The following is a 27161-nucleotide window of genomic DNA, read 5'->3' on the forward strand; positions in this document are numbered from 1 at the left end:
ACAAAACTGGAATCGATGGGAATTTGGAGGAAATCTTTCCACAGCTTGGAGTCATACCTGGCAAATATGAAGATGGTTGTGGTTGTTGGAAGTGAGCCATCTCAGCTCCAAGATATCTCTGCAGGAGTTCCTCCAGTTAGACTCCAAGGCCCAGCCACCTTCAGCTACTTTATCAATTGCCTTACCGCCACCATAAGGTCAGAAGTGTGGATATTTGCAAATGATTGCACCACTTACAACACCTCAGATAGTGACGCAGTTAATGTTCGCATGCAGCAAGACCTGGACAATATCCAGGCTTGACTTGAAAAGTGGCAAGTAACGTGACTATAACCATTTCCAACAAGAGAGAAACTAATCATCGTCTCTTGACATTCAATGGCATCCTGGGATTACTATTGACCAAAAGCATAACTGGACTGGCCCTATTAGTACAGTGGCTACAAGAGCAGGTCGGAAGCCAGGAATCTAGTGGAGAGTAATTAGTTTTTAGCAGTTGCTGGAATGGATGTTCTTCCAGTGTTTCCTTCTGGCCTTCTTGCTTTGGATAGCTGGTGGCACAGTGGTAATGTCACTGGACTTGTAATGTAGAGGCTCATGCTAATTCTCTGGGGATACCAGCTCAAATCCCACCATGGCACCTGGAAGAATTTGAACTTGGTTAATATTTCTGGAATATAGAGCGAGTCTCCGTAAGGGTGTCAAGAAGTTATCATTAATTATCCTAAAAACCTATCTGTTTCACTAACATGTCTCTCTTAGGGAAGGCCATCTGTCACTCTTAGCTGGTTCAGATTACATATGGTACAAGATCCACAGTAATGTGGTTGACTTTTAACGGAGTGAAGTCTTGAGGATTGGATAGTGAAAAAGGTGTTTGGTATGCTTGCATTTATTGATCTGTGCATTGATTATATAGTTGGGAGGTCATGTTGAGGCTGTATGGTTTGGCCATTTTTGGAGTATTGCGTGTGATTCTGGTCTCCCTCCTATAGGAGGGAAGTTGGGATACTTGAAAGGATTTAGAAGAGACTTACAAGGGTTGGGGGATTTGAGCGAAAGGGAGGGGCTGAGTAGGCTGGGACTATTTTCCTGGAACATCTGAGGCTGAGGGGTGACCTTATAAATGTTTATAGAATCACGAGGGGTATGCATAGGCTAAATAGTCAAGGTCTTTTTCTTGGGATGGGGGAGTCCAAAACTAGAGGGTAAAGATTTGAAAAGGATGTAAGAGGCAATGTTTTCACGCAGAGGGTGGTGCATGTATGGAATGACCTGCCAGAGGAAGTGGTGGAGGCTGGTATAATTACAGCATTTACAAGGCATTTGGATGGGTATATGAATAGGAAGGGTTTAGAGGGATATGGGCCAAATGCTGGCAAATGGGACGAGAAGGGGCCACAAGGGTGGCTCAGGGGTTCAACTCCATCTTCAGGTGACTGTCTATCTGTGTGGAATTTGCACTTTCTCTCTGTGTCTGCGTGGGTTTCTGCTGAGGGATCAGGTTTCCTCTCAGTCCAAAGACATGCAAGTTCGGTGGATTGGCCATTTTTAATTTCTCATAGTGTTCAGGGATGTGTAGATGAGGTGTGTTAGCCGTGGGACTTGCAAGCTTATAGAGATAAGCTAGGAAGATGGGTCTGGTTGGTATGCTGTTCGGCAGGTCAATGTGGACTTAACGATAGAGATATATAGCATGGGAACAGACTGTTTGTTTGGTCCAACTCGTCCATGCTGACTAAATATCCTCAACTAATCAACTAAGCACTTGGCCCATATCCCTCTTAAACCTTTCATGTACCCACCCAGGTGTCTTTTAAATGTTGTATTTGTACCAGCCTCCACCACTTCCTCTGGCAGCTCATTCCATACATGAACGACCCTCTCCGTGAAAAAGTTGGCCCATAGGTCACTTTTAAATTTTTCTCCTCTCTCACTGTAAATCTATGCTGAATGGCCTGTTTCCACACTCGATGCATTCTGTGATTTTATTTAGAATAGCTGGTTGACATGGGATGAGTTGGACTGAAGAGTCTATTTCCGTGCTGTCAATTTCTATGACCCCTTAAAAGCCAAGCAGTTCAAAGACAAGGGTGGGCAGCAAGTACTGACCTTGACAATGACACCCACAATCCAGTTATTTAAAAAAAGCCTCTCATGTAGTTGTATCTCCCTGTACATTTCTATAGACCAAATCTGAAATGTCTGGCCTGAGGGCTTCACAGTGTCAGTGTAACCTCCGTGTATTCAAGTGTCTGTAGCTCATCCTCCAGCTAATCATCTCAGCTGAAGATTCTCAAGCTGCAGACTCTTAGTACAGATGTAATTATTGCGTATCAAACTGGCATCCATGAGCTTCCACATGCTATAGTTGCAACACATTATCTGCCTCTTTTTGAAGTTAAAAATATAATTCAACTGTTGTCTGTAGTATTTCAGTTAGTTCAAATAGTTAAGCTAGAAATTTAATGGAGGTCTTATTTCCCAGTATTGGTTTAAACTACTGCCTGTGCCTAAATTCTTAAACTTTTTAGTTCAGTAATCAACCACAAACAAATGCATGATTAAAGCGTTAAACATTATCAGCTTGTGGAGGCCTGATGTCAAATAAAATGCAGCACCTCCTCTCCCTTCTGCACCAGATTTCTGAGTTAGCAATTTATACCTTGTTGAAGTCACACTTAAAATGGCACAATGATCAAAAGTAAATTTTATCATACTTGGGTAAAAAAAACTCATAAATTGGTGTCTTAGGTTTGTGCCTTCGTGTTAAAACAGTATTGCACTTCACAGTAAATTATCTCAATTTTCAACTTTACTGTTAATAAACTTCAGTTATTTCATTAGTTAAGCTTGTTGGATACGGAGGAAAATATTGTTTTTTAAAAATTCTTCTCTGGATTGTGGGCTTTGCTGACAAGGCTCATCTCAAGTTGCTGTTGTATTGAAAGACTCTTTTTGGCTACTTCAGAAGGCAGTTAAGAGCCGATGACATTGTGTGGATCTGAAGTCACCTGTACGTTAGACCTGGCAAGGATGGCAGGTTTCCTTAAAGAATGCGAGTGAACCAAATGGATTTTAATAATAATTGACAGTTATGTGGTCACCCTTCAGTGAATTTTTAATTCTAGAATTTTTTTCTATGGAATTTAAATTTCACTAACTGTTATGGTGGAATATAAACCAAATCCCTAGAGTTTGGGGTCCTGGATTACTAGTCCAATGACATTACCACAGTGCCACTGCTGGTGTATTAATGTAAAATTAAATAAGAATTGTGACTGTAAATGTCAGGATCAGTAGCCGTTAATGTTGTAAAAATAATTTTCATATTCACATTTTTAAAATTTTTCCTCATTTAAAGGTAATACCTCTTTGAAGACACTGCATTGATTTGACTATTTAGAAAATTTTTCATTTTACACTGATTATATTCAGCCCATGAAAGTACTAATTTGTTCTCATGAGATTGAACATGCTAGAAATCCAGGTTATTGACTTGCATGAAGTGACAGAGCAACATTATCTTAAACTTGCTGCTGAAACAGAGCTAGGTGGACAAGTAAGCTGTGAGGAGACACATATTGGTGGCAAAATGATATAAGGTAGTTAAAGTGAGTGGTTAACAAGGTAGCAGAAATATGAAGCTAGGGAAGTGTGAAGTTATTCACTTTGGTCGTAAGATTAACAAAGCAAAACAATTTTTCCTCTGGTGTGAAATTTGCAGTTGTTCATGTTTAAAGGGATTTGTTTGTGCTTGTGCAGGAAGTAGCAGTAGTCAGCATGCTGGTCCAGCAAATAACATGTTGGTCTTTGTTTCAGTTCATGAAGAAATCTTGCTAAACTGTACAGGGCTTTGATGAGACTTCATCTGGAGTACTGTGTACACTTTTGGTCTCTAAGTTTGCAAAAACGACAATCCATTTCTTAGTTGCTGTAATCAATGTTGAGACAATTTAAATTTATGATTACTGGAATACTGTGGAATATAATGTGTCTGTATCAAAAAATACTTGTGATCAAATCCAAGCAAGTTTTCAGGACAAGCAAGTTCTGATACTAAAGTAACAGTAAACCCTATCCTGGATAAGAAATATTTGAGCCCATTAGTTAAAATCAGGTCATAAGTTAGAATTATTTGGATTCAGAAACATCCCAGAAAAGTAACTTCTAGAAATGCCACTTGATATTTTTGCTGATATTTTGTTTTCTAAATGGATTCCATTGCTCAGAAGTAATTAGAACTTAACTGGACCCATAGTGTAAGATTCCACTGGGGTTGGTGAAACAGAACTGCCGTTGTGGGGCTTGTCCTTCATGCATGAAATGAGATAGTGCATTACTTACTGATGCAGTTGTGTTATTTTACTTAGATCCACAAGATGGCACTCTGGTCCTACTTCCATCTGAAGCACAGCGTTCTTTGGTGCAGCTTGTTTATTTCTTACCGTTTATTTCATCTGAGTTATTGTCTTGCCTCAGTCGTTGTTGCACCATGGGAAGAGTGACCTCCAAACTAGCCATTAGTCTTATTCGTATACTACATACAAGGTAAGATTGCAAACTATTCAATAGTTGTACTTTTATTTATTTTATTGAGTAAGTAAATGCCTAGACTCCAAAAAGCAATTAATACTCCTGTCTAGGTAATATTTAATTGTTGTTTGTTGTTGTCTCTTTGTATATTTTAAAGTGTTTATTTTTGAGCTTCCAGAAGTAATCATACTTAGTTCTTGCAACAAGGAAATAGAGAAAACCAAATTAATAACTAATTCCCCAGATAATTCTTTTAAAGGCCTGGAAGGTACTGTATCTAGAACAATGTAGTGGTCGTTATATCATGGAACCTTAATTGAGATAAAAGAACAGTAAAAGTAAAACAAGATAGCTAACTAGAAAGATGAATTTAAACAAACCTGTCCAGATAATTAGAATTTAGGTAGATGGGATAATACATAACAATTGGAAGCTTTTTCAAACGTGAGATGGTTATGGTACAGCTTTGACATATTCATACAAAAAGTTAAGGTCAAACTGGAGTAGAGAACTTAATCTGATACCCGAGTAAAGAGGCTGTATCTAATAATACAAAAGCAAGCCAGTAGAACAGATGCATTATAATGTGCTTTAAAGAAAGGAGTGAAGAAACGCAAGACAATAATATACAAGTAACTTCAGATTTTATAAACATGAGTGGAATTGTATGACTGATTAAAGGTGCAAAAGGAAATCTTATGAACAGAACAGGTTTTTACAAAAGTGGTTGATGGGACTGAACGTAGTATATAAAATTTAGTGGACTTAGGAGAAGACATTCAAAAATGCTGAAAGAATTAATGAATGCAATAGCATTCTGACCTCAAGCCTCCTTCGATTAAATGGTTGGCAATGTTGCACAATAGTTCAGAGGGGACAAGTAATATAAGACTTTCTACATAAGTATCAGCAGTAGGGTGACCCTTTTGAAGTCTTTCATGAAGAATAAGATTAATAATTGTTTAGAAAAGCTTGGGTTTGTTTTTAAGCATGCATGATGTGGGAGCTGGTGGACCCAATTATGGTTCATTGTGGCCACTTTTTTGAACAAGGGTTGGTTGCTTAAGAAACTCCGACTCAGAGTTGATGAGCTGGAGTCTGAGCTTCAAACATTGTGACACACTGAGGAAGGGGAGAATTACCTGGACACTGTTTCAGGAGGCAATATAAACCCTTAGATTAACTGCCTTGAATTTGGTCAGTAATCAGGGACATGAGGCTATGCCTGTGAATGAGCGAGACAAGTAGGGGGATCCACGAGGTAGTACGGAAGGAGCCGAAGCTTGACTAACACGTTTAAGATTCTTTCTCCCTGTGTGAATGAGAGTGGGGGCTGTAGGGAGGATGAGTACACTGACCATAGCACCATAGTACAGGGAGCCATTCAAGAGAGGAGAAGAGAGAAGTGCAGTTGAAATAAGGGATAGTAAAGGGAAAAGGCATTATTTGACATGGTGAGGACTGAGAGTCCCAAAGGCTGTGTTGCCTGCCTGGTTCCACTGTTCAGGATATTTTATCAGGACTACAGAGGAACTTGGAGTGGAAGGTAGTGTCCGGATCCACAAGCTAATTGACACAGGGTCAACAAGATTAAAGATGTAAATGCAAAGCTCAAAGATTGGTGTAGAACAACATGTTTGAATTCATGGGACATTGGCACCAATACCGGGGAAGGAGGGAGCTGTTCCGATCAAACAGGTTCCACTTGAATCATGCTGGGACCAGAATCCTGGTGAATTGTGGGCACGACTTTAAACTAAACAGTAGGGGAAGGAAATGTAGGCGGTTACATGGAAAATTATGGAAAAAGTTCAAGTGGGAAAGGGCTCAGAAGAGATTATTAAAATTTCCAAAACAAGTAAAAAGAACAATATGGAAAGGGTCAGGAATCTTAACTGCAGGCAGATAAAGGGACAACTGTGCGGCGGGTGTTGCGCTTAATTGCATTCAGTCTGCAAAACAAAGTAAATTAGCTTATGGTGCCCTATGAAATTGGAGGGTGAGCAGCTGTGGGTGTCACAGAGATGTGGCTGCAAAAGAATCAGAGCTGGGAACAAACATCAAAGGATACACGTCCTATTGAGAGGACAGGCATATTGGCAGAGGGTCAGGGTTGTGTTGTTAGTAAGAAATAAAATTGTTGGGAATAAGTGATTATAGGGTTAGAGGGTGTAGAATCTGTGTGGGTAGATTTCAGGAACTGCAAAGGAGAAAAGGCCCTGATGGGATTTGCATTCAGGCAACCTAGCAGTAGTCCAAATGTGGGGCAGAAATAAATTACAAGATAGAAAAGGCACATAAGAAGGGCACTACTACAGTAGTCATGGGGGACTTCATATGTAGGTGGACTGGAAAAAATCAGGTTGGTAGCAGATTGCAAAAAGTGTAATTCGTAGAATATCTTAGATGGTGTCTTGGAGCAGTTTGTGGTAGATCCCAGTAGGGAACAAATAATTCTGAATTTCGTGATGAGTGATTATGCCTGATTAGGGTGCTGAAGGTGAAGGAAGCTTGAGGGGGCAGTGATCAAAATATGAATGAATTCACCCTACAGTTTGACAGAGAGAGAGAGTTGGAAGTGGAATCTAACAGGGAAGATTGTGAAGTACCAATGGCAGGAATTTCTGGGGGTAATTTGAGAGGCACAGCAGAGAATAAAGGAATCATGGTTGGTAAGGAAAATCAGGGGCAGCAAAAAAAAAGCATACAATGTGTTGAAGAAGAGTAGGAAGCCAGTGGATTGAGAACCCTGTTAAAAACCAACCGGGCACAACTGAAAATTCAATAAGTGGGAAGAAAATGAAATGAGGTTGAGCTAGTGCGTAATATAAAAGATGATTGGAAGAATATTTAAGATACACAAAAGGTAAAAGAGACACAAGAGTGGACGCTGGACTGTTGGGAAAGTAGTAATGGGGAACAGAAAAAATGGCAGAGGAACTGTGTAAGTACTTTGCATTGATCTTCATGATGTAAGACACCAGTAGCATACCAGAGCTTCAAGAAAGTCAGGAGGCAGAGGTTGAGTGCAGTGACCATCAACTAAGATGGTGCTGGGTAACTGAAGTCCGAAGGCAGATAAATCATCTGGACCAAATGGACTACACGCCATGTTCTGAAGGAAGTAGCTGAGGAGATTGAAGAGGCATTGATCATGTATCACTGGAATCAGGGAGGGTCCCAGCAAACTGGGAAATGGTTAATGTAATACACTGTTTAAGAAAGGGGGGAGGCAGAAGATGAGAAATTATAGGCTGGTTAGCTTGACCTCGGCTGTTAGTAAGATTTTAGAGTCCATTATTAAGGATGAGATTGCGGCATACTTTGATATGGAGAGGTCAAGCCTGAGAAATCTGTTTTTTGAGGAGATGATGAGCAAGTTGGACAAAGGAGAGTTGGTTGATGTAATCCATTTGGATTTTTAGAAGGCCTTTGACAATGTGTCGCACAGGAGGCTGCTCACCCGAGTGGCCAGTGACAAGCAGTGCCCTTCACAAAAGGCAATGCTGTGTGATCAAACAGTGAAGGGGAGGGCAGGGATTAAATCAAAATAGAGTTGGAGGATACTCCTCCTTTTCACTGTCAGCCAGGACCCCCTGATTTGGATCAGATTAATAGCCCCAAATAGGGAACTCCTATTCTGAGGTCCAGCTGGGTGACCATTCGCAATCATTACAGGTGGGGACTGGGAAGTTTGAGCTTGGAGGGATTATATGTTGGTGAAGCATCTGGGAGTAAAGGTGGAGAGGGCCTCTGTGTAGTGAAGTTGACGAGGGTTTGTTGTTGGGATCAGTGTGATTTGAGGGAGGTTATTTGTGGAGAGAGGGCTTAGGGGGTGTGGCAAGCATATGTGTTGAGCATGTTTATTTGTTCAATGGATATGGGAGTCACTGGCTTGGCTAGCTTTCATTCTGTTCTTTAATTGCTTTCAGAAGGGTGTGGTGACCTGCCGTCTTGTACTACTACACTCTATACATGATTGCTACACCATAGTGCTGTTAAGGAGAGAGTTCCAGGAATTTCTCCCAGCAACAATGAAAGAATGGTGATATAGTTTCAAGTCAGGATGGTGTATGGCTTCATGGGGAAGTTACTTTGTTCCACTGTGTCTGCTGCTGGACGTGATGGTCAATGTTCCTTCTAAACTGCATGGCTGCACAGCTATTGTGAATCTTCCTGCTGTGAGCACTGGTGTATTCTCTTCACCTTTGGCTCAGTTTTACTAATGCCATTGAATATTAAGGAGCGGTTGGTAAATTCCTATTTGTTGAAGACGTCCATTGACTGGCACGTGTATTGCAAATGTTATTTGTCACATATCAGCCCAAGCTTAGAAATTGCTCTGATATCTGAGGAACAAAGAACAAAGGAAATTACAGCACAGGAACAGGCCCTTTGGCCCTCCAAGCCTGCACCAATCAGATCCTCTATCTAAACCTATCGCTTATTTTCTAAGAATCTAATATCCCTCTGTTTCCTGCCCATTCATATATCTGTCTAGGTACATCTTAAATGTCACTATCGTGCCTGTGTCTACCACCTCTGCTGGCAATGCATTCCAGGCGCCCACCACCCTCTGTGTAAAGAACTTTCCACGCATATCTCCCTTAAACTTTCCCCCCTCACCTTGAACTCATGAACCTTAGTAATTGAGTTCCCCACTCTGGGGGGGATAAAGCTTCTTGCTATCCACCCTTTCTATACCTCTCATGATTTTGTAGACCTCAATCGTGTACCCCTTCAACCTCCGACTTTCTAATAAAAATAATCCTAATCTACTCAACCTCTCTCAACCTACTCAACCTAGCTAGTGCCCTCCATACCAGGCAACATCCTGGTGAACCTCCTCTGCACCCACTCCAAAGCATCCACGTCCTTTTAGAATGTGCCAGCCAACTGTACACAGTATTCCAAATGTGGCTGAATCAAAGTCTTATACAACTGTAACATGATCTGCCAACTCTTGTACTCAATACCCTGTCCGATGAGGGAAAGCATGCCATATGCCGCCTTGACCACTCTATTGACCTGCCACCTTCAGGATACGATGTACCCGAACACCCAGATCTCTCCATGAATTTTCCCCATGGCTTTTCCAATTTATCATATACTTCACTCTTGAATTGGATCTCCCAAAATGCATCCCCTCCCATTTGCCGGATTGAACTCCATCGGCCATTTTTCAGCTCAGCTCTCCAATCTATCTATATTCTGTTGTATTCTCTGACAGTCCCCTTCGCTATCTGCTACTCCACCAATCTTAGTGTCATCTGCAAACTTGCTAATCAGACTACCTATACCTTCCTCCAGATCATTTATATATGTTACAAACAACAATGGTCCATGCTGGGACACCACTGTGTGGAATACCACTGGTTACAGCTCTCCATTTTGAGAAACTCCCTTCCACTACTACTCTCTCTGTCTCCTGTTGCTCAGGCAAGTTGTTTATCCATCTAGCTAATGCACCCTGGACCCCATGCAACTTCACTTTCTCCATCAACCTACCATTTGGGAACCTTGTAAAATGCCTTACTGAAGCCCATGTATATGACATCTACAGCCCTTCCCTCATCAATCAACTTGGTCACTTCCTCAGAGAATTTGGTTAAGTTGGTAAGACATACCTTCCCTGCACAAAACCATGTTGCCTATCACTGATTAGCTTATTTACTTCCAAATGGGAATCGATGGTATCCTTCAGTATCTTCTCCAGCAGCTTCCCTATCACTGATGTCAGGCTCACCGGTCTGTAATTACCTGGATTATCCCTGCTACCCTTCTTAAACAAGGGGACAATGTTAGTAATTCTCAAGTCCTCCGGGACTTCAGCTGTGTGCAAAGGTATCTGTTAAGGTCCCAGTTCTTTCCTCTCTTGCTTCCCTCAGTAACCTGGGATAGATCCCATCTAGACATGTCCACCTTAATTCCTTTTAGAATACCCAACATTTCCTCTCTCCTTATGTTGACTTGACTATGAATAACCTATCCCTAACCTCAACATCTGTCATGTCCCTCTCCTTGGTGAATACTGATGCAAAGTACTCATTAGGAATCTCATCCATTTTCTTTGACTCTACATGTAACTTTCCTCCTTTATCCTTGAGTGGGCCAACCTTTGTCTTGCTGTTTATATATGAATAAAAAGCTTTGGGATTTTCCTTAACCCTGTTTGCTAAAGATATTTCATGACCCCTTTTAGCCCTCTTAATTCCTCATTTCAGAAACGTCCTACGCTCCAGATATTCTTCCAAAACTTTGTCTGTGTTCAGTCGCCAAGACCTTATGTATGCTTCCTTTTTCTTAGCTAGTCTTACAATTTCATCTGTCATCCATGGTTCCCTAATCTTGCCATTTCAATCCCTCATTTTCACAGGAACATTGTCTCTCCTGTACTCTAACCTCTCTTTAAAAGCCTCCCACATGACAAATGTGGGTTTACCTTCAAACAGCTGCTTCCCAATCTACATTCCCCAGCTCTTGCTGAATTTTGGTATAGTTGGCCTTTCCCCAAATTAACACTCTTCCTTTAGGACCACTCTCGTCTTTGTCCATGAGCATCCTCAAACTTATAGAATTGTGATCACTATTCCAAAAGTAATTGCCTACTGAAAAATAATCACCTGGCCTGGCTCATTTAGCAACACCAGGTCCAGTGTGGCCCCTTTCCGAGGTGGACTATTTACATACTGCTCTAGAAAACCCTCCTGAATGCTCCTGACAAATTTTGCACCATCTAGACCTCTAACACTAACTGAATTCCAGTCAATGTTGGGAAAGTTAAAATCTATCACCACCACCCTGTTGCTCCTACATCTTTCCATAATCTGTTTACATATTTGTACCTCTGTCTCTCACTTGCTGTTGGGAGGCCTGTAGTACAGCCCTGACATTATGACTGCACCCTTCCTATTTCGGAGCTATGTCCATATTGCCTCATTGCTCGAGTATTGCCTCATTGCTCAAGTCTTCCATAGTGCCCTCCTTCAGCACAGCTGTGATGTTCTCTCTGACCAGTAATGCAACTCTTCCACCCCTTTTACCTCCCTCTCTATCCCACCTGAAGCATCGGTATCCTGGGATATGTAGTTGACAATCATGCCCTTCCCTCAACCAAGTCTCAGTAATAGCAATAACATCATACTCCCAGGTATTAATCCAAGCCCCAAGTTCATCTGCCTTCCCTATTACGCTACTTGCATTAAAACAAATGCACCTCAGACTACCAGTCCCTTTGCGCTCATCATCTGCTCCATGCCTACTCTTACCCTTAGCCACGCTGACTTCATTGTCTCGTTCCTTACAGACTTTAGTTACTACCTCCTTACTGTCCACTAACCTCCTCATTTGGCTCCTATCCTCCTGCCATATAATTTTCAACCCTCCCCAACAGCGTAAGCAAAGATATTATGAATTATGAATAATGCTGAACATTGTGCAAGCATCAGCAAACATTCTGAATTCTGACGTTTGATGTAGAGAAGGTCATTGAAGCAGCTGAAGGCATTTGGGCCTATGGCACTACCTTGACCTCTGAAATGATGTCTTGTACCTGAGATAATTGACAACAAACCTAGCTGTCTTCCTTTTTGCTAGTTATCACTCTATGTTTGTATAATAGTTTTCCCCCTAATTCAAATTGACTCGAGTATTTTTCAAGGTTCCTTGATGTTATGCTTGGTCATTTGCTGTCGTGATGTAACCCAAAATTCCTCTTGAGTTCATGTCTTTTGTCTGTGTTTGGATCAAGTCTGTGATGAGATCAGGAATGAGTGGGCCTGGCAAAGCTCAAACTGAGCATGAGTGAGCAGGTTAATGTTGAGTAATTGCTCATTGATAGCATTATTGATGATGTCATCCATCACTTGGTCGATGATTGAAAGTAGAGCAGCAATTGGCCAGCATAGATTTGTCCTGCTTTTTTGTGACAGGACATCCTTAGGCGATTTTCTGTGTTGCTCATGTTTTAACTGTACTGGAACAGCTAAGTTATGGTGTAGCTAGTTTTAGAAAAATATTCCTTCAGTATTGTTGTCAGTGTTGTGAGGCCCCATATCCATTGCAATATGTAAGGCCTTCACTCATTTCAAGTCATCACTTAGGAGTGAATTGAGATGGTTGAAGGCTGGGCTCTGGGATTATGGGGAATTTGAGGAGGCTGTGGTGGGTTATCTATTTTTCATATCAGGGTGAAGATGGTTGCAGATGCTTCAGCTTTGTCCTTTTCACTGATCTGCTGGGCTCCTTCCTTATTGTGCAGCCTCCTATGCTTGTTAGATTTTTAACTGCTGACCACCATTCATGACTTGATGTAGCAGGACTGCAGAGTATAGATTTGATCTGTTGGTGTGAGGAGGTTATGTTTTGAGCCAGACCCCAAACCCAAAACCTCTGCACAAAGCAGTCTGAGAGGGGGCAGACCTATGGTGTAAGGCAACCACTTCTGACTCCCACATTCATAGCAATTCTGCCATTGAGCAGCTCGCAGTGCATTTCGCAAATGCAAGGTCATTGTGAGGTAAACACAGCTTTATTCAGCCCCATCTGCACACTGCCCTGGTGATGAAAAATTGGGGCCGAGGCTGCCTATCTCTGGCTGGGCTGCTTATTCGAGAAGGCAAAAAAGAGAGGTTAATAGTTTTGTTGCTTGGCATTCTTTAATGCTTAGTATGATTAACTAGTCATTTTATTTGAATTTTTTTTTGTTTTAGACTTTGTTATGGGCCAGACCCCTCATAATATTTCAAGAAAGTAGCCCAGGCCTTAATTTTGCTAGTTGTTTTAAGCAGGTGTAACGTGGATATTCCAGGAGAGAATCAGCTGGTCAATCCAATTAGTTTTAAACAAACAATTTATTCACAAGATTACTGAATGAAACACAAACAACAGAAAACAGAATACTGAATAACTTAATCCCTCTAAAAACCTAATAGATCACCCCAGCTTAATGATACTGTTCCTATTACTTGCAACAACCCCCATAAACACCCCATGGCACAAAAGGTAAAATCAAAAAACAGTTTTTACAGGGTGGAGGTCAGAGAGAGAGTACCAGTATGGATCTGCTTCTTTGGGTCCAGCAGCCTTTTTTCACACTATTGCTAAAAAGAACCAAACCAGAGAAAACTTGAGCTGGGAGAACTGGCCACACTCCTTTCATCGTACAAGGGTTTTTTTTAAGCTTGAAAGCCTCTGCCTGAAGCCGTTTCTGTTAGCTATTATCAAATTGGCACTAAAATACTTTAATTCCCAGACTTTTTGGAGTCTGTGTCATTTACGACCCATCTGGGGGAAAAAAACAAGGACAGCATAACCTTGTTAAAGGAGCAGCTTTGTCACAAAACGTTTGCTTTGAAATTTTTCTTTACTGTTGTGTCAAACCTTGTCTTTCTGCTATTTACTCATTGACCCCTGAGAGAGAAATTGAAATCCCCCATTTGAAATTAGTTTAAATTTTTGAGCAACAAATGCTCGCTTCTGTCAGTGATACCTACATCCAAGAAAGGATTAAGCGAAGGTAGATTGGACACGCTTCTGCCTTTGTGTACTGGTGGTGGAGAGAGTTTGAGACGGTAGATGGGTTATCAGATGTAGTTGTTTTTTGTAATGTTTAGTGTCAGGCAGCTTTTCCCATCTGCCTGGCTAGAAACTAGTTATTATAAGTGAATGGAGACACTATATTTGTTTCACTTTGCAGTTCATCAATCAATACAAGGCACATTAAATTCATAATTACTGCTGTACACTCTCACAGACCCTGCAAGATTTTTAAGAATTTGTTGAACATCAAATTTCTCTATTATGATAAATTTAAGATATTATTGAATCTATTTGATATTTTAGCTTCTGCCTTCGTCCCATATGTATGTCCCAATCACTACTTTCACTGGGTTAAAATTTAAGAGGCAGTGATTTTTATTTCTTGGTTTCATGTCGGGGAAAATACTTTAGTGTGATTGACTGCTTACCTTGCTAGATGGCATACTTTACTGGAAGTCTGGAGATTCTTCTGCCTTGCATGAATTCAAGCTGATGCATAAAGGGAAGTCCATGCTATTGAAATTCTCAATCTCTTGTGGGCAGCTTTCTTTGTAGTAACAGAGTACAGTTGCTTTGCTGCTGACCTTGAAATCAGCCAAATGTGAAGTTTTGTATCACTGTACTAATGAACCTGCCCTGTAATATCTAGAATTTGATGACAATGTTATTACTGTTGCTGAATCCACCACTCTCAACATGCTGGGGTGACTTGACCAGAATTTGACCTGGACTGGCCATATAAATACTTTGGCTACAGAGCAGAGGCAAGAAATCCTGCAGTGAGTAACTACCCACCTAATCTCTAATACCTGTCCGTTATCGACAAGACACAAGTCAGGAGTATGACAAAATAATCCTCACTTACCTGATGAGTGCAATTCCAACAGCACTCGTGAAGCATGACTTCATCCAGGACAGCAAAGCCTGTTTGATTGGCATCCCATCAAACACCTTCTTTATTCACTGTCTTCACCACATATCCAAAGTTGTAGCTGAATGTAGCATCTACAAGTGGGGTACTATAAAAACTCACTCCTGCTTCTTCAGTAGCACCATCCAAATTTGCAGTAGCAAGTCACCACCGCTTTCAATTGGCCCTTGAAATAACACATCTTTGTTACTTGGAAATTCTAAAAAATGTATTTTGATCATGTTTTATACTGTATTGCAATTCCTTCACTGTAATAGTCTTTTTTGAAAAGGTTTATGGTGCAAGTGGGCATCTGAACCATAACTTTTTCTCTCGAGAAAATTTAGCTATTTACAGATATATAGAACTGATCTTTAAGGATTATTTTACTTTATAAATATTAGTAAGCTTGGATAATGACTCCTTGTTAGCTTCACATTGTCTTGTTCCAATAACTTTATATTTCCCAGTATAATTCGCCAACTGTAATTTGGAAGCAAAGAGCTGCTGAATGTTTCTATGACAGTTATCTAGATTATAACTTCTAAAAGTACTTGGTGTTGAAGAGGGGATTCCTTGAAGTGACATTTAGGCATAATTTTGGACACATTGACGTCAGCATCAGGTAGAACAACAGATCCAGAGTTGGAACTCTGTGATGCTTTGTCGTGTACCACACACACACTGACTTTGTGATTATAGTGATGCTAATAGAGCTTTCATTTAATGGTAAAGGGCATTGATTATCTGCCAAATTATCATCGTGCCTCAGTTCCTTTTATAGTAACTGGCTTGTAGCCAAACAGGTAGATTAGCTTTTTTTTTCAAGCTGTGATTGATATAATCAATTCAACAATGATGCCAGTGAATAGGTTCCATTTTGTGGATTATGCTAACTTGTGCATCAGAAAATAATGTTTAATGTCTAATGCAGTGGGATTTTAGTAAAATAATTGACGTGCAGAATTTGCTGACTGTTGGCTTCATATTTTTCTTAAGTAATTTGGAGATTTCTTAAGTTCTTTTAGCATATAAAACAGTTTCCTATTAGCAACTGTTCTGGTGTAGCTTGTTGTGATACCTATGAATGCAGGTATTTGTTGAAGTATTTGTTTTCTAATAGCTTCTACAACCTTCTTCATGTTTCAAGCTAACTGAAGTGTATTTCATATTATTTCTTTCTCATTGCAGTTGTTAATAAAAAGCGTTAATTTAAAATAAAATTAATAAGTGACATTCTTTTCTGTATTATTACTCACTGAGGAAACACCTCTAAAAATAACTTCATTTTATTGAGGATTTTTACTGTCAGTGTGATTTTTAAAAAAAAATCCTCTTGCTGAAGATACTGGCTCGATCAGAAGTGTAATTCCACATTGTCGGTGGGGATTAATGCTGCATTAAAAAAGTTATGATAGTGTAGCACTAATTTCTGTGAACATTACTCCTCTTCACCTCACCTACCCTCATTAGGAGTGTGCAATTCACTTTAAAAAGACAGGAATGAATTCTTTGGTAGATTACTGTTATGTGGGATGGTGGAAGCTATTACACTTGAACATATCAGGAAATCACAGACCAGTTAGCTTAACCTATGTCAGAGGAAAAATCCTGGATTTCATTATTAAGCAGATTATAGTAGGACACTTTCAAAACAAAATTTAAATAAGGAAGTTGTGATTAATGAATTTGTTAGTTTTCTTTTGAGAGAGTAACCAGCAATGTGGCTAAAAAGAAACTTTCGATATGGTATACTTGGATTTTCTGATGATGTTTGACAAGGTATCACATCAAAGGCAATGACACACAATACAAGTTCATGTTGTAAGGGTAACATATTAATATGGAAGCAGGATTGATTAGCTTGCAGGAAGCAGACAGTAAGCATAATTGGGTCACTTTCATGTGTACTGCAGGGTTCGGTGTTGGAGCTTCAACTGTTTGCAATTCTATATCAATAACTTGGATAAAGGGACCAAATGTGGTGGGGTACATTTGATTAGAGGACAAAGATTAGTAGGTGATTAAGTTGTGAAAAGGCCATAAGGAGACTGCAACAGGTGCAAGATAGTGAGCAGCAATTTGGCAAATGGAGTAGAACATTGGAAGATGTAAATGTGTCCACTTTGGCAGGAAGAATAAAATGATTTAAATAGCGAGAAGTTACAGAACATTGCGCTCGAGAATAATCTGGAGTTCCCTGGCACACTTAGAACAAAAAAAAGTTAGTATACAGTTTCAGCAAGTGATTAAGAACACTATGACCGTTATTTATTGCAAGACGAATGGGTGTATTAAAGAATGAATGTTTTGCTACAAAATACAGGTCATCAGGTAAACCACATCTGGAGTATTACACCATTTCCATCTCCTTATTTGAAAAAGGATAGAATTCTACTAGAAACAGTTTAGAGAAGGTTTACTTGATGGATTCTGTGATAAAGGTGTTAGCTTACTAAGAAATGTTTAGACACGTTCAGCCTTTATCTGTTGGAGTTTAGAAGAACGAGAGGTAAATTTATTAAAACATGTAAGATCCTAAAGGGACTTGACATGGTGGATGCTGAAAGATGCATTTCTTTGTGGGAATGAAGAGAACTTTGGGATATAGTCTAAAAATAAAGGGGCTCCTATTTAATGCTGAGATTGAAACTTTTTTCTGTTGGTGTTTCCCAGAGAACAGTAGAGGCAGTGTCATTGTATATTTTAAAGGTTGAATAAGTTAGATTTTTGACTAACTAGTGAGCCAAAGGATCTATGTGCCAGACAGGAAGGCGGAGTTGAGACCAAAGTAAAAAAAGTTCAATAAAATCAGCCGTGACCTTGTCAAACAGCAGAGCAGGCCAAAGGGGCCAATTGACACTCCTGCTTTTTAAAAAACTTCTGTGCACGTTTGTATGAGATTCTAGTGAGATATGGTCTGGTTCAAAGCTGGAGAGCTTCAGTCTTATGTTGCATTGTGTGTTCAGCTGATTTGTCATCTTTGATTCACCTTGAAGTTAGGAAAATCTGACCTCTCAGTTGGATATTGTAATAGTAACATTAATTTTGCATTAAAAAACTGGTTCTGTGACATCAAACAAATGGTGGGGGAATGAGAGTTCTGCTTTGTTCTCTTTCCTGACCTTGGCTTTGGCCAATCGTTAGAGACATGCACTTTTGTTTGGTCTGTTCACCATTCTTTTGAAAGAAAAATATATGTACTCATTCATCATCTGCTCTCCTCAGTTGGAGAGAGAAGTTGTGAACTGTTGCCCTTCAGATGCTAAAATAAAAATACTGGTCCCATACCTGTGCAGGAATGGAGATATTTTTGCACCTTCTCAATTAAAGGGAGATAGTGGTATGGTATTAACGTCACTGGATCATAATCCGGAGATCCTTCCATGTGGCAACTAATATAAGAATATTCTCTATTTTGGTATCCATGAAACTATCATTATCATAAAAACCCAACTGTTTCACTAACGTCATTCAGCGGAAGAAATTTGTCATCCTGACTTACATGTGACTTCAGACCCATGACAAGTGGTTGACTGTTAACTGTCCCTGAAATGTCTGAGCAGCCCTCTTAGTTAAAAGACAATTAGTGATGGGCTCTCTTTACATATACAATAATGTTTGTTCTTGTATTTTTTTTTAAATAGAGAATCTTGTGGCATAATTTTCATGATTAGCTGCTGGGGATTAGGTGCCCTCTTTCAATTTAAAAAAAAAGTCTCTAACAGGATCATAATGGATGTCACAGCAAATACTTGTGTTCCAGTTCTACCACAACTCACTGAAATCTTCACCATTTTCTCTACCCTAATCACCTCAGCCTGAGTATACTGAAGACACTATTCCCACCTGACATCATGAAATTCAATCCAGGAATTCCACCTGCATCCTTTTTTACTCTCTATGGTTCAAGTGCTCACTGAGAACCTGCAGGAACATGTACAATTATAGTTGCAAATACTTATAATACTGATGAGAGGAATATGTATACTTAAAATTAAAATATACTGTGTTTTATTCAATGATATACCTGTTGTTTATTGAATTACCAAACATGTAGAACACTACTAAATGCTGACTTTGTCAGTAATACCCATATCCTGTGTAAGAATAAAAAAAAGTTTTGTTTTAAATATCAATTAGTGGAGGCCGAATTGAGCAAGGAGTGACTCCAATGTAGAATGGGTTAACTGTACGAAATCTTAGTCTTTCAGTTTGTTTTAAAGAGAGAACATTTAATCTATTTTGTTTGACAGTCCCCCTGCCCAAGGCTCATATTGCCTTTGGACCTTTGTCATTGCTGTTTTGCAACATACCACTTGACTTTTGTTTAAGTCCCTTCCTGTTCTTGTCTTTTGTAGCAAGCATGGCTTCAATGACAACAAATAGGTAGATAATTCCTGGTTAATACCTCAACCCTCCCCTGATTGTATGGGTGTTGCTTCACTCTGGTTGCCATTAGAAAATAGCACATATAACAGTACAGCACAGGAACAATCATTACAATCTAATGAGTTAAACTTTTCTTTTAATTTTGTATTGACAAAACAGATGGTATCCTGTTTGGATCCTGCCAGCACTATTTTCCTCTGATTTTGTCTTTATCAACTAGTGTCACCTCTGGCCAAATCCAGTGATCACCATCAGACTCCATTAGAAATATTGGATAATGTGGCAATCTTACATTTGAATCTAAATTGAATAAACATTAATTGTCACATTGTCATGATTCTACCGAAAGTAAATAAGAGGAATAAAAACTTACTGACTAAGCTTTATAACCTTGCTTCACCTTACTTGTTTACATGTTAACTTTAAATCAGGTTGTTCAAAATGATTTTAAAACAACCAAGGACATCAAACTTTGAGTAAGCATCTGGAATATTTTGTGTTGATGCAAAGCATGTGATGTTTTATTTATAGAAACCATATGTTGACCTGTTCAATGCACTGTGTTCAAATGGATGCTAAATATTTTGGGAGATAGTGAGGATTGCAGAAGCTTGAGAGTCTAAAGTTGGTAGAGTAATGCTGGAAAAAGCACAACAGGTCAGGCAGCATCTGAGGAACAAGAGAGTCTACGTTTCGGGCATAACCCTTCTACTGTGGCGAGGGAAAGGGACTGGGAAATTTTAGACATGAATTTTAAACAACCACAATGGCTTTTCACTCTGATTAAAATACTTCTTAAAATTAGAGTTTTCGACTTGTTTTTCTCTCTCCCTTCTGAAGCATTGATCTCTGTTTGAAATGCAGTATTACGAATGTTCAGCAGTATTTGGCACACTTAGTTACCATTGAACTAAAATAGAATTTAGTGGACTGCTTGACTTGATCATGTTATGTATATCTTTTGCCATCATTTATGTATTCTAAAATATAACTTCAGAAATAATATAATGCATCTCTGAAATTTATAAATAAATTATTTTAATTTTAAAAAATCTGGGCAAATGTTTGAAAAATTGATAACAGTGGCTTTGAAGTAAATTGAACTCAAACAAGCTGGAAGTTCATTGCACCAAAATAGTGGAGCTTAGTGAGATTATTTGTTATCAATGAATTCAGTTAAATTATAGCCAGAAGACATACTGGTTGATTTTATTTTAAAAGAAATTAAAAACTGCAACTTTGGATCTTGTGTAACTTGTACCTCCTTTGAAATTGAGAGAGAAAACCAGACCTCCACCTGCTTGAGATTTATAAAATTATGAAAGACAGAGTAGTCAGGAAGAAACTTTTCCCTTGGTGGAGGGATAAGTGATCAGGGAGCATAGATTTAAGGCAAGGGGCAGAAGATTTAGAGGGAATGAGAAGAAATATTTTTTCACCCAGACAGTGGTAGAACGTTAGAACTCATTGTCTGTAAGGGTTGTTGAGGCAGAAACTCTCATAATATTTAAGAAATATTTAGACATACAGTTGTTAATACCAACGGATACAAGGTCTGTATAGGTCTAGTGCTTACAAATGAGATTGTTTTTGACCGATGCAGGTCTGATGAGACAAAGGACTTTTTCTGTGCCCTATGACTATAACTCCCATGTTTCACATCTACTGAACAGGTACTTTGTTGAATACAATATATTTCTACTGTAATTTCAAGGATACAGATTCCACTCACCTTGTAAATAATTTCAGATGTTCCTGCCTGTACTGAGGGAACATTTGAACCATAGAAAGTATAAAGGATGGTGGTTGAATTCCTGGACTGACTTTTGTAATGTTAGTTAAGAATAGGATCCTTCGAACACCTGGGCTGGGAAGCAATCAGGGTGTGGAAAATGGAACGGGGGATAACATGCTTGAATTGGAGCACAAGACATGGCTGTTGTACATGACAATGTTATTGTACAAGAGAAATCAGAGCAATTATGGTAAACTTAAAAGTATGGCTTATAGAAATCTATGCAATAAACTTGACTAACTTTCGTATCATCCATGAACTTACTGATCAACTCTTCTACGCTACAGCCAAAATCACTTATGTGTATCACATACACAGGGGCCCAACACTGATTCCTGTGGAGCCTTGGGGAGCAGTCAGTCTGTCTTTCAGAGAGTGGTCACAGTTTGAATTGGATTTTGGACTGTGGTTTCTATGAAAGGAAATCTGACTATTGATCCTACAGCATAAAGATTTGAAGCCCCCTTGCCTAATCTTCCATGAGCAGCTCTTGGGAGGCCAGACAATAAAAACTAAGTGATAGGCATTACTCCCTTTATTTGAGTGAACTGTAAATGTGACTCTGACAACTTAGTGAAATCAACCAAAAATCATCATCTGTGCCTCTGGAACAACGCATAGTGAAAACCACATCAGTAATCTGGCCAATTTTGTTTCTTTCTTTTATTTACCCCTTAAATGTGTTTGTCTGTCTTTTGTGTGAATGGGGCTGGAAGCAAAGGCTGTTGGATTGAAAGCATAGTCCAGATTACTTTGTTGTTTAATTTTTGTTCTACTAAAATAGTTATAATATTAGTAAATTGCTACGTCTTTAGTTTACGATATAAATTGCTAACTGGAATTCATTATTCGGAATCTGGGACTGGCTATTCAAAAGTCTGGTTAGGAAGCACTGAGGACAATTTTGAGGGTTTTTGAAAGTTTTACTTTTACTGTGTTGTGAATAAAGAGGTAGAAGGGCTGTTTGATTCAGCTGTCTGTCTTGATGTGACACTAATGAGAAGTCAGATCCACGGGTAACCATCCTCTTATCTTGAAATTTGATAGAAATAGCAATTGTAAGACATGCCTGTAATATTGACTCTGCAAACCACATCTTGATCTAGTTAACAGATCCACAAAACAATAGCATTAAAAAAAATAAATCTTGCATTGCTCTTTGCCCCATATATCCTACTCAGCTTGTGTCTTTCTTGTAATTTGTCACTTTTCAATCATGATTTTTCTAAAATTCAACAGCTTGAACTAAACTTTTCCTTTCAATGATTTCAGTGTTGCCAGTTAGAGACTCCAAAAGTAGTACTGTAGAAACATAGACTTCTTTTTCCTGTATCTGTCAGTTCATGTATTCCAGTCACCATTAAAGTATAGTGGTTATGTTGAGTATTGTCCTCTACAATGTGTTTTTAAAAGCACATCCTGAATTTCTCAATATTTAGGATTGTGGAATCCAAATAGATAGGACTTAGAGGTGAATCAGACATTTTTTTGGGGATTCATGCATGACTCCGTTAGTTGAACGTATAATGAAAGCATATTTCGGAGCAAAGTGTTCTCTCTGCTATTAGTACTTGAACAGCATCATTAAATAAAACCCAGTCACTGGCTGCCCTGTTTCTGTATTACACCCTTGACTATATTTCAGTATTTCATTGACTATAAAGTACTTTAGGACATCTCTGTTAGTAATGCCTTTGTTTTATTGAATTATTCCTGTTCAGCATCACTATTATTGCCAATGTTCAATTTGCTCCAAGAGAAAGCAGAGTCTGGGTACATGATAAACATTTAATTATACTGGCATATTTGTTGACTGAGTTCCACAATTTAAAAAAGAAAACAGACAATATAACTTGTTTTCAAAAGAGCCGGCTTGATCTTTGGATGTCAATTAAAGAACAAAAACTTCAATGTGAAAAGTAATTAAATTTATATTCAAATCTTTAATCAGTTTGGTTACACTTTGCGGTGCATTCTAATTTATTTTTGTATCCCTTTTCACTGCTAAAGTTAATTTCTATTAAAATGTGTTTTTATCAAGTGTGCTTTGAATTTTTTTATTCTCCGTTATCTAGGTAAAATTTGTGTACAGTCTCTAGAGAAGTTGCATTTTCCATATAATAGATGAAATGGTATATGTTAAAATTTGAAGTATGCAGGACACTTTATGTTATACTTTATTTAATTCCAGATCATCTTTTGGAGGATGGACTTGTTCGCTTCCAGAAAGTCTAGTGAATGATGTGAATTACTTCAGTTTTCTGTTTTCTACATTGACAGGTACTTATGTCCAATATTCTTCTACTTTAAATATTAAAATTGAAAATTTGTTTGAATGCAGTAGGCCAGACTTTCCAGTTTAGCATTTCTTGGTTTACTTCAATCAGCCTTTATTTCTTTGTCGTACTTTAGTTGACCACATTAGTATCAGTACTGTATGCATACAATCACTCTCCTGTTTAGCAGTATTGCATGAAATATCATTAACATGAACTACATTATCTCTGTCCAATTTGAATAGAAAGCAGCATATAAATTGATTCTTTATAATATTTTTAAAGTCCTATTAGGAGTGTCGAACAATGAAAGCAAAATTCTGCAATTGCTGGAAGTAAAACGGTATGTGAAAAATACTCGGGTCTGGCAGGATCTGTAGTGAGGGAAAAGTTCTGAAAGAAGGGTCAGTGGACTCTATGTTAACTCTACTTTCTCTCCACAGATACTGCTTGACCTGAGTTTTTCCAGCAGTTTCTGACTTTGAAACAGGTTTAGTGTTTTTAAGCAAATATGACTCCTTCAGAACAAAAGGAAGGTGAGAATGTGATGGGTTTTATGCCATCGAAAGCAAGTTAATAGCACAGAGCTACTTGGAAACATCCTGCTTGTTGTTCAGTGTTGAACATCTTGCCTTTGTGGAAATGGCTACCAAGATCATCTGGTGCCAAGTGGACAGAATCTCCAGTGATCAGAATCACCATGGGGCTAGTAAAGGAATTCTTACCTTTTATTCAAAGAAACATTGTTTCATACTATAGTTAGTTTTGATATTATACTATGGATATTGACACTTCCATGCTAACAATGAAATCTTAAAATTGTAGAATGCTTAGTAATATAAGCAGGCTAATCAACTTGTTATCTCTGAGCTTCTTTCTTAATTTACAAATGCGATTCTGGTATCATTTGCTGGACCAGCATTTATTACCTATTCCTAGTTGCTCTTGGGAAGGTGGTGAGCTGTCTCCTTGAACTGTTGTAGTCCATGTGCTCTAGGGGAGGAATGCTGTAAGGGAAGAAATTCCACAATTTTGACTGAACAACATTGAAGGAATGGTAATATATTTCTAAGTCTCGATGGTCAGTGGCTTCATTTGGGGAACCTGCAAGGGAACTGGTTCTTTGCAAGAGCTGTGCATCTTGTGTCATTCCTGTATCTTTCTCCTGTAGAGTAGACTTCATTGTAGATGCAAGCATTGTGAAGTATGCTGATTTGTTAAAAAAGAAACAGACAATTTTTAAACCTTACTTTCAGAATGTTTTAACAGCATGGTATTCAGATATCTCAAAAGGACTAAGTGGATAGGAAAAGGTTGTAATTGTTAATTGTCGGTCTTCTGTTCATTTCCTGTATTGCAGGATTCTCAGGAGAAGAATTGACTTGGCTCCAGAGCAGCACCAGTAATCCTCATATAAGTCAGTCCCAGTTTTCGTCAGTGCGTCTTTATGTTACGGATCTTGATCAGTTTGCACACCACTGGGCCTTGACTGAGGTAACTTACAATACTTCGCAAGAACATGAAAACTAATGTACACTAATGATCCTGTGCCTGATGTTATCCCTTCACATTCATAAAAGATTTGAGATTTCGACCTTTGTAAGACAAAACACTCTATGTTTCTTGAGCCTTCTGTCTAGATGATATTCATAATTGTTTGTGATCTTTTTGCAAGTTTTGATGCATAACATTTCATCCAGGTGTTGCATGAATCTCGATACATAGCTAGACTAAAGTCTTGAATAGTATTAAGATATCACAGCTCTTGGTATAAGCTATTAGCTGGTAAAAGTTGACAGTTCCTGGGGAAATATGCATAAATTAATTATTTTTCAAATTTTGATTGTGTATCTGTAAGCAAAAATTGAGAATTTATTGGCATATCACTTGCACACTTACAATCTGGTGATAATTAGATACTTCATATAAAATTACAGAATTATGAATTTCAAATATACTTTACCACTGTAACATTACACAAATGCTCACATCCATAGATAACTTCCTAATCTGTGCTGTTAATTGGATTAAATGCTTCACTTGCAGTTTAATGAAGCTATACAAATATTTTTCTTAGATGTTGAAATCCTTAGTTGTTGCACAACGTCTTTGCAACTTGCATCTATTTTCTGTTGGATTAACTATTTTAAATACCAAACTATTCCTTTCCTCTGTTGGGGAAAAAAATAAATTGGAGTTGGAGGGATCATAGAATAAAACTTTCAATTGGCTAATCAAATACAAGTCCACCTTTTACAAAAGGCTGTTGCATTTAGTCTCACACTGCATGCCTTTTGGGACTCCACTTTGCCCCAAATAAATCTCAGTTTCTTCAGCCCTTGCCAATTTATAACCTCACCATATTTTGTATCATTTCAAAATTGTATTCCTTCTACAAAATTCCAAGTCATTTAGATAAAACAAGGAAAACAATATTCCAGCTATAAACCCCAGGGGATTCCATTGCATTCTTGGGGAAAAGAAAGTCCTGTATGTCTCTTATTCCTTAACCAAATTTGCAGCTGAGCGCGTCCTTTATTGATTTTTTTTTTTGTGTGTATACTTATGATTTCACATTTCAGTTGTCGTAGCATTTAAATGGAATCACCATATAATCTTTGTAAATATAATGTAGACTCAACTGAGGTTAAGTGCTCAGTATCTGTTGCCCATGTATGGAAAATATTGATGATATTTTAGAAGATAGCTGCCAAACTTGGTACATAAAGGATATTATATTGTCACATTCTTTGTTATGAACTGCTTTTGTATTTATCTTTCAGGTGATATGTCAATGTTTATCAGCCATACCATCCAGAATCCAGTGCTGTGATATTTTACAAAGTGCCATTTGTAAGCATCTGGTAAGTCCAGTAATTGGTTGAATTGTTACCAGTGATCCACTTCTTGGATAACTGTGTTTTTTTTAGTTGGGAGGGCACTGTGGACCTTCATGTTGCATTGGACAGAGAAGATCTGAACAGAAAGGGCGCAGTATGTTGAGATGTCGGTTCAGTACGCCATTAGATCTTAACACACAAATCTGATTTTCCTATTCCACCAAATTCATAACATCAGCCTTATTACCTTAAGAAGATGGAACACTGATGTCAGACACGTAGGTTTTGAAAAAAGGTAAAAAGTTGGAAACTTGCCACAAACCTATGACATTGTGAAGGACTAGAAGTGACAACATTAGAGCAAAGAGGAATGCTCAAAAGAGAACAGTCTGAAAGCTTTGAGTTACTAATATAAGTCATGGTCAATGTGGCTAGTTTGAATCACTTGATTCTTGAGTCAAATCTTGGACAAAAAAAATTACAATCCTAAATGTACTGAAAATGTAAATTGGATAAATCATAACAGAATTATCAGTCACATGAAGAAGAAAAGCTGTGAAATGTGATGCACCAGATTTTGAGAGAATTGCTTCAAGTTATTTTAGTTTGATAACATTACATTTAAAATCTTTTGCATTTATTTTTGACCTTTCTTTAAAAAAATGCAAGGAAGAAATAAAGCAAATACTTTAGTCTACTTTTAGACTTGAGCAGTCAATAAATGACTTGAGTTATGAAAGCAGCCACATATACTTTTGAAAGTTTCTGAAATTTTTGCGTCACAGTTGACTTTTTTTTGCCTTGAGCTCTAGTTATTACTTGTCTAATGACACTGTGTCATTGTAAATGAATAATGCTATTTATTCAGAGTA

At 38.5% G+C, this 27161-nt stretch overlaps 1 protein-coding gene across 3 annotated transcripts in view; it reads left to right on the top strand.

Moving 5' to 3' along the window:
* Positions 1-27161, top strand: part of tex10 (testis expressed 10) — a 102564-nt gene that overhangs the window by 49995 nt on the left and 25408 nt on the right. For all 3 annotated transcript variants that reach the window (XM_072575553.1, XM_072575551.1, XM_072575552.1), the window contains exons 9-12: positions 4374-4551; positions 23365-23453; positions 24810-24943; positions 26233-26313. In XM_072575553.1, the coding sequence (XP_072431654.1) occupies positions 4374-4551; positions 23365-23453; positions 24810-24943; positions 26233-26313 (482 nt within the window). The remainder of the gene's footprint in view (positions 1-4373; positions 4552-23364; positions 23454-24809; positions 24944-26232; positions 26314-27161) is intronic.

Source organism: Chiloscyllium punctatum, chromosome 8, assembly GCF_047496795.1.
Source record: "Chiloscyllium punctatum isolate Juve2018m chromosome 8, sChiPun1.3, whole genome shotgun sequence".
In the NCBI taxonomy this organism is placed as follows: Eukaryota; Metazoa; Chordata; class Chondrichthyes; order Orectolobiformes; family Hemiscylliidae; genus Chiloscyllium; species Chiloscyllium punctatum.